The following is an 8,449-nucleotide window of genomic DNA, read 5'->3' on the forward strand; positions in this document are numbered from 1 at the left end:
TCTCTCGGTTTTTTGTTTCCTTGTAACCCTTTCTCCGTTTGATTAGGATAAGTTTCAAATATGTCTCTTTTATATATCTTCATCTAAAATTGACACTTTCACTTGTAACCCCATTTCCTTAGAGATGAAGGTGTTGAGAGCTGTTTTCCTTACTCTCGGTCCACATCAATCCGTTTTAAGGCCTAAACAAAGTACCAAAACAGAAATTCTCTGCAATAATTCACATGCCCATGGCTTATTTCACCTCTTAATTGGTTTTTCCTCAACCATAAATCAAGTCCATGAGTTATTTGATGGGGGAAGAAAGAAAATTGTGGTTTGGAAGGCATAGAGGTGAACTAGCATTGTGTTGTATGCACAGATTGATTGGCTAATTAAATGTTAGCTTTGTTTCTTGACGATTGACTAATCACCCTCTCTCAAGTATTTCCAACCATTAATGCACTTTAAAGAGTCTAAATCTTTAGAGAAGTACTGGACCAGGTGACTAATCACCCTCTTCTTTTTCCTTTATTTTATCCACACAAACCTTATTCCCTTCTCTTAGAGCATGTTTGAGATTGTGTTTAAGAAATAAAATTTTTAAGTCAAAAAAATATTTTTTGGCAAAAACTTTATTTTTAAGTTTTTACCAAAAATACGTTTTGATCATTTTTAGAGTAAAAAAGTCAAAGAAGTTCTTTTTGAATTTTTTACGAAATATGTCAGCTTTTATTTAGCATAACTTTTTAAGTACTAAAAGTACTTTTTAAACTATTTAATACAATTTCAAACATGCTCTTATTCTCTTTTTTTCAAATCATACTAAGGAGGATTGGTCCAAAACCCCAAATAGACATACAGAGAGGGGAAGAGAGGAAATTTCCCATCTCCTTTATATTATTTCTAAAAGTTTTCCAAACTAAGGAAAAATTTAGAAAAATAAACATCTTAGTCAAAACTCAATTGAAAGCTTATCGGGGCACAAACATCACTTTATATTACTTTTGTTGTTATTAATGTTGTTGTAATTGTTGTTATTATTGGAATTAATATTAGGCTCATTTTCGCTTGTGTTCAGGTGAGCTTTTTTGCTTTGTGAAATCTTGGGTTTTAGTCCCTGTTTGGCAAAACCCCTCCTCCCTTTCTCCTCTCCTTATTTTCACTTCTCTCTAAAAAAAAACATTATCTTTTCAAAACTACTTTTTTTTATTTTCTCTTTTCCATCACAAAATTTAATATTTTATTTTATTTTTCTCAAATCAATCACTTATTATTATTTAAATAAAAACTCACAACAAATTTTTTTACCAAACACACCTGACAACCACCTTTAATTATTGTCAATTCTAAGTTTGACTCCTTCTAACAAACAGGGTTGCTCATCCATCAACCTTTTTTTTGGGTTGTGAATTAATGGTGTTACCTAACCACCCTTTCATGGCCATGGCTGCTTTTTCCTTCTTCCTTCTTCCTTTTCTTTTTCTTTTTCAATTTATTATTATTTATTGTCTTTTTGACAGAAAAGTTAATGAAGCCTTCACATTTAGGTAAAGTCCAAATTCCCATCTCACATCTATAAAATTAAAAATTGAGATCCTAAAATTTAAAAATTTTAAAAAAAATGACATAAAATACTGGGAAATCTTGACCTAATTTTTCGCTACACACTTTAACAGAATATCTATTTTAACTATCTACTCTAAATAAATATTATTTTTCGGTATTATTTTATTATTTTTTATCATTTCTTTTTCTTTTTCCATAAAAAAGAGAGAGTAGGAGAGATAAAAGATTAAAAAAAAAAAAAAGGATAAATGCAAAATTGGTCTATGTGGTTGGCATAATTTACAAATCACTCCTTGTGGTTTAAAAACTAATTTATAGGTCCTTAGAGTAGGTCAAAATAACATTTTACTCCCTGAACTCATTTTTTGTTAAATGATTTAAAAGAAACCGTTTCATTGTCATCTTACACCAAATAAAAATAAGACACGTGTTCTTTTTTATTTATGCTTTTGAAAAATGATAAATAAGCTTTTTCACGTCATTTTGAGGCTCCAGCACACACTCTACATCAAATTAAATAAACATAATCCCTTTATATCCCCCTGTGCCGCCGTCGTCGTCTTCATCTTCTCCACCGATTCACTGTCCATGCCGTCGTCTTCATCTTCCCCACCGATTCTTGCGTCCATCTCCAGGTGAGCTATTGGGTTTTGTAACATGACTAAAATTGCCACCAGAGAATCGCCGGAAATGTCACGACGGTAAGCCACCTTGCTTTGAAGCTTTTTTACTTCTGTTTTTAAGATTTTGAGCATCTTCATTTTCGGAGTAGTGTATTTAAAATGTAGGATTTTAAATGTTATAAGAGCTCGATGATTCTGAGGGACTTGAGAAATTTTGACATTAGATCGTAGCGAATGTTGTTTACGTGAAGAGTGAGGGTGATGATGTTCAAATGTAATAAAAAAGAGAACTCATAATGCTACGAAACCCAACAGCTCACCTGGAAATAATCGATGGGGAAGATGAAGACGACGGTATGGCCAGTGAATCGGTGGAGAAGATATGAAATTAAAGGCACCATTTCCCTGAACGTGATGAATCCTGGCTGGGTCTCTACGCTTGGTTCGTAGCTGACACATAAAGTGTGGCGGAGTCGGGGTACTCCCTGGCCTATAGGTGAAACCAGGACATCCTGATTAAAAAAGAAAGTATTAATACATATGTTAACCATGTACATAGTGTAGTTAATTAAGTTAAGAGTGGTGTAAAGATATGTATGCAATATATGGATTGCAATACTGGAATCAATTATATATATATGTTGTATGCATGGTGTATGTGTACATGCGCATACATCAGGGTATGTTAAGGTAAATATAGTGTTAGCAGATTTTGCAGAATATATAAAGAAAATCTGTAACAAGGGCAAGTTGATCAATGGGCAATGGCTATGTATGCTGAATTTCTTTTTGAGACTTGGTAAATGCTCCCAATTTACTAGATTTGAAGAGAGTCATCTAAAAGGAATACCTAAAATTCTCTTTGGTACTTCCAAAAGTCTTCCAAAATGTAGGATAAAATCTGATTTCTTGAACGTTGCTTTCTCTCTTTTTGTTTTGACTTGTATTAAATTAAATTAATAACCGTAAACCTTATCAAGTGGCCGGGTTTTCCTTTAGGTTAGTTGTGTTATAGTCATTTTTTATTTATTTATTTTTTCTAATTAGAAAGGGTAGGCTTGAGAGATCAATTGTAGCTATTCTATCTAGGCGTGACGATAGTAGCACCTACTTGTTGAGAGCTGCACAAGAGGGGTATAGACGGGGAACCGCAGGCGCTTCCTTAAATCCAACTGAGCCATAACCTGGCCCAATCGTACTATGGCATCAATAGAAATCTAGGCGGCTAATACTCATCAGACATATGTGATAATTCTTCACTGCGGAGATTTGAACCCACACCCTAACAATAGTGTCATTTCATTATTGGTTTATTAGGAATCAAACCCACACCCTAGTAATAGTGTCATTTCATTATTGGTTTATTAGGAGTTTATGCTCCAATAAACTTCTTTTGCAATCAGTATTTCGCTAAACAATTTACTCACACTCTCCAATTCCTAGACACTGGCATAATTCCACAAATATTTTTTCTTGACATTGCCAAACAAAAATTTCCTCGAAAGGCAATCCCAATATAGGTTCTTCTTACAGTGTTGATATGAATTTCATTGTAAATGCTACTAAGTAAGGAAAGAATGAAGGAAAGAAAGATAAGAAATGGAAAGATGAGAAGAAGTGGAATTGTTTATTGAACAAACGAGTAACTTCGAGGGTTATTCAACTTCCTAAACATAGTCGAGAATGGCAATCTTCTAGTTCACAATGAACAACATGGCTATCAAGAAACCTATTACGTTCTTATTCAAGCTATTTATACATCCTCCCCCAACTAACACTTCAACTAACTCTCAACTAACTAAATTGTATTATAACCTTCTCAACTAACTAAACTATATTACCTCTTCAAAGCACCTTGCCCACAAGGTGCGCTTGAAATAAAGCCAAGCTCCATTCCTTTGCTGGCAGCCTTTGAAGCACTTCAAAATTCAATCATGACAGAAGCTCTAGATGTGCTCCACTCTCTAGATGCCCGTGCTCCTTGAGATTGGAACTCATGAGGCGGAATCTCGCACCCAACTCTACTGTGCCACTAGCCATCTATCTTTCTTGCATTCCCATTTGCAATAACTAAACTGTATTATAACCTTCTCAACTAACTAAACTATTTTATAACAGTACCTATTACACTTGAATATCCCACCAATAATTATCTAGTTTGATGTGTCAAAAATTGACTATACTAAATATGTTGCATGTTGCAAGGGTTGGGAGGGTTTCTTTGAATAAGAATAGAGTGTTCAATGATATTATGTTAACAAAAGATGGGAGTTTGTATACAAGTACAAAAGCAACGAATTGTGCTAAACGACATTCCAATGAAAAGTGAAGGAGTTTTGATTCTGTAAGATTTAGTTGAGTTCTGAAATATATATATATATATATACACACCAGATGTTAGGGAAATAAATCACTTAACCCCACCCCAACAGCATGTTATGTGAAAAATAACTATAAATGCCTACTACATGGAGAATAACTATATTTGCATTTGGTTTATTCTTGTGTTGAAGACGTTTTTGTGCTAGCCTTTTTTTCTTTTGTCTTTTTTCGACAATGCTACTCCCCTCTCAATTGACTACTAATTGTCATGGTTGTTACCTTCAACTGACTATTGATGGTCGTGTTGTTTATCCGGATGGGTTCAGCGAGGATTGAAAAGTATTTCAAGGGTTATGCCCATACCTGTGTCCCATGCATTAATGATTCGGATAGTTTTGAAAGGTCTCGAGATGGTCATGCCCCTTTATGTCCCTTACTAGTTCGTAGTTTATTTCGTTTACAAAACTTTGCCTGCATTTATTGTTTTTTTGTTGTTGTTGTACCTACTTGTTACTTTGATGAGCCGACTCATTTATTTAACCCATTCTCAAACTTTGTAAGGATGGTTTTGTCCCATTTGTTTTTTATTTTCATGTAATTTCTCTCTTCCCTTCCCATATATATATAAGACCTATTGGGTCCGTCTACTTTGGATCTAAAGCATTGCAGAAAATATGTCTAGTGGGACAATGGTAATACTAATACAAGCATGCCGGTTGGCTGAAAATTTTTGTTGTTTTGAAGCAAATTTGGGGAGACATTGACTACTTTTCCCACATCCCTAAATATATAACACTAACCATTCTCCATTAGACTATATTTCGAGTACTTGCTGTAAAAGAAAATCTAAATTTCTTATTTGAAATAATCACCACACCAAAAAAAAAGTAATAAATTTCTTTGCATTTGACATCTATTTTACATATATTTTTACTAAGTTGACATGTTCTATTTGCCATTATAGACGCTAAAATACACAAAAATATTTTCCTTATAATTAAAGTAATTTTATAAATTATATTTTTATCTTATAATGATAATGTGACAATTTCAACTAACAGTTGAATCCTGTTAAAATAAAAAAATTAACCTATAAAATTAGTTAGAAGTCCCGTGTCAACATTTCAAAATAATTATAAGATAAAAAAATAATATTTAGTGTTATTTCCCATATACATTCTCTCTTATTCCCACCATCTCTAGCACATATCCTTACTCCATGTGCCATTCCACATAAGATGCCATCATGCCACACACCACTCCCATGTTCTCTTCCAGCCCAATCATATTCAACTCTTCGACGCCCCCCTCTTTCCCAATAAACCTTAACGCCCCAAAATCTATTCCACGTCAGCTTTCTGAAACGCCCAAATCGTATTTTCCAAGACTCCAGCTTTGTCTTCCCATGGCCAACCCAGAAGCAACCAAGGTGGAGGTGGAGGAGGAGGAGGAGAAGCACGTGTATTCCGTGTGGGCGCTCCCACCGGACGACGTGGCAGCGCGGCTGAAGAAGCTGATGGACGGCCTACGATCCGAGTTCGGCGGGCCCCACTTCGAGCCCCACATCACGGTCGTTGGGGCAATCAGTTTGACGCCGGACGACGCGCTTCGCAGGTTCCGATCGGCGTGCGACGGCGTCAAGGCCTACGCTGCCTCCGTGGATCGTGTCGCCACCGGGTCCTTCTTTTATCAGTGTGTTTTGCTCCTCGTCCATCCAACGGCTGAGGTAATTTTGTCTCTTTTTTTTTTTTTTTCTTTTAATTAATCGTTAAAAAAAAAAAAAAAATTATTACCTTTTGTTTCAGGTAGTGGAAACTAGTGCACATTGCAATGGGCATTTTGGATACAAGACATCTACTCGTAAGTACACTTTAATCAATAATGTTGGAAAATTTTAAATTTGTGGTTGAAAAATCATACAACTCATATAGTTTATCAACTAATAAATCACTAATTATCTAAAAAATATAAATTAATAAAGTTTAAACAATTTGTGCAGCTTACATGCCACATTTGAGCCTCCTTTATGGGGATCTGACAGAAGAGGAGAAGAAGAAAGCTGAAGAAAAAGCTAACATCTTTGATGAAAGCATTAGGAGCCTGAGCTTCCAAGTTACTCGTCTTGCATTATACAAAACAGACACTGAAGACAAAACTCTCAAATCCTGGGAGAAAATTGCCGAATGCAACCTTACCTCAAGTTAGCTTCTTCTTCTTCTTCTTCTTCTTCATGTTTCAAAAGCTTCATAATCATGCTTTTTGGTTTGTAATAATTAAGGATCATGGTGTTCCTCTGCTCCTTCTTCATCCTTTTTGTTTGTAAACTCCTGTTCTGGTTTTTCTTCTGTCATTGTCTGTAATTATGGTGAACTATGGTAGACTCTTCCCTTGCACCAGGATTTTGATTTATAAGAAATTTGGTGGGGTCCAATAAGTTATCAACATTTTGAGGAAATTACTTCCCGCAATACATGGATTGCGATGTACATCAATTATCTGTCCAAAATTGTTAGGTAATGCAAGAGAGTACATATATGATACTCACTTGCCTAAAAAAATAGTGGGCCGCTTTACCACCTACCCATATAAGTTTCGTATGAGCTCTTTCACAAAAGGTAAAAGAAAAGTAAAAGAAAAGTGTTAGAGAGTGGAGGGAGCTTCTTTCCCTAGAAAGTGTTTGAATAGCTTTTGAATAGTTCCATATGGTCAGCTTCATGGCCTACTTCATAAAACCGCATTGTATGGTTCATTTCTAGACTTGTCCAAGATCTAGAAGACTGAGCCATTTTTTTTGGCCCATTTCCTATTTACTGTTATTATTATTTTTGGCATTGTATTTTCCTTTAGATTTGTTGTTGGGGGAGCTCACCTTCTCTCGGTTTTTTGTTTCCTTGTAACCCTTTCTCCGTTTGATTAGGATAAGTTTCAAATATGTCTCTTTTATATATCTTCATCTAAAATTGACACTTTCACTTGTAACCCCATTTCCTTAGAGATGAAGGTGTTGAGAGCTGTTTTTCTTACTCTCGGTCCACATCAATCCATTTTAAGGCCTAAACAAAGTACCAAAACAGAAATTCTTTGCAATAATTCACATGCCCATGGCTTATTTCACCTCTTAATTGGTTTTTCCTCAACCATAAATCAAGTCCATGAGTTATTTGATGGGGGAAGAAAGAAAATTGTGGTTTGGAAGGCATAGAGGTGAACTAGCATTGTGTTGTATGCACAGATTGATTGGCTAATTAAATGTTAGCTTTGTTTCTTGACGATTGACTAATCACTCTCTCTCAAGTATTTCCAACCATTAATGCACTTTAAAGAGTCTAAATCTTTAGAGAAGTACTGGACCAGGTGACTAATCACACTCTTCTTTTTCCTTTATTTTATCCGCACAACCTTATTCTCTTCTTTTAGAGCATGTTTGAGATTGTGTTTAAGAAATAAAACTTTTAAGTCAAAAAAATATTTTTTGGCAAAAACTTCATTTATAAGTTTTTACCAAAAATACGTTTTGATCATTTTTAGAATAAAAAAGTCAAAGAAGTTCTTTTTGAATTTTTTACGAAATATGTCAGCTTTTATTTGGCATAACTTTTTAAGTACTAAAAGTACTTTTTAAACTATTTAACACAATTTCGAACATGCTCTTATTCTCTTTTTTCAAATCATACTAAGGAGGATTGGTCCAAAACCCCAAATAGACATACAGAGAGGGGAAGAGAGGAAATTTCCCATCTCCTTTATATTATTTCTAAAAGTTTTCCAAACTAAGGAAAAATTTAGAAAAATAAACATCTTAGTCAAAACTCAATTGAAAGCTTATCGAGGCACAAACATCACTTTATATTACTTTTGTTGTTATTAATGTTGTTGTAATTGTTGTTATTATTGGAATTAATATTAGGCTCATTTTCGCTTGTGTTCATATGAGCTTTTTTGCTTTGTGAAATCTT

At 34.5% G+C, this 8,449-nt stretch overlaps 1 protein-coding gene across 2 annotated transcripts in view; it reads left to right on the forward strand.

Moving 5' to 3' along the window:
* Nucleotides 1-6,937, forward strand: part of LOC132171838 (cyclic phosphodiesterase-like) — a 10,780-nt gene extending 3,843 nt beyond the window's left edge. The window contains exons 2-4 of one of the 2 annotated variants that reach the window (XM_059583244.1): nucleotides 5,923-6,219; nucleotides 6,299-6,353; nucleotides 6,493-6,937. In XM_059583244.1, the coding sequence (XP_059439227.1) occupies nucleotides 5,923-6,219; nucleotides 6,299-6,353; nucleotides 6,493-6,698 (558 nt within the window). In that variant the 3' untranslated portion in view covers nucleotides 6,699-6,937. Of the gene's footprint in view, nucleotides 1-5,697; nucleotides 6,220-6,298; nucleotides 6,354-6,492 lie in introns of those variants that run through there. The other variant, XM_059583243.1, reaches the window with a different exon arrangement.
* Nucleotides 6,938-8,449: the final 1,512 nt, after the last annotated feature.

The sequence above is a fragment of the Corylus avellana genome, chromosome ca2, assembly GCF_901000735.1.
Source record: "Corylus avellana chromosome ca2, CavTom2PMs-1.0".
NCBI lineage: Eukaryota > Viridiplantae > Streptophyta > Magnoliopsida > Fagales > Betulaceae > Corylus > Corylus avellana.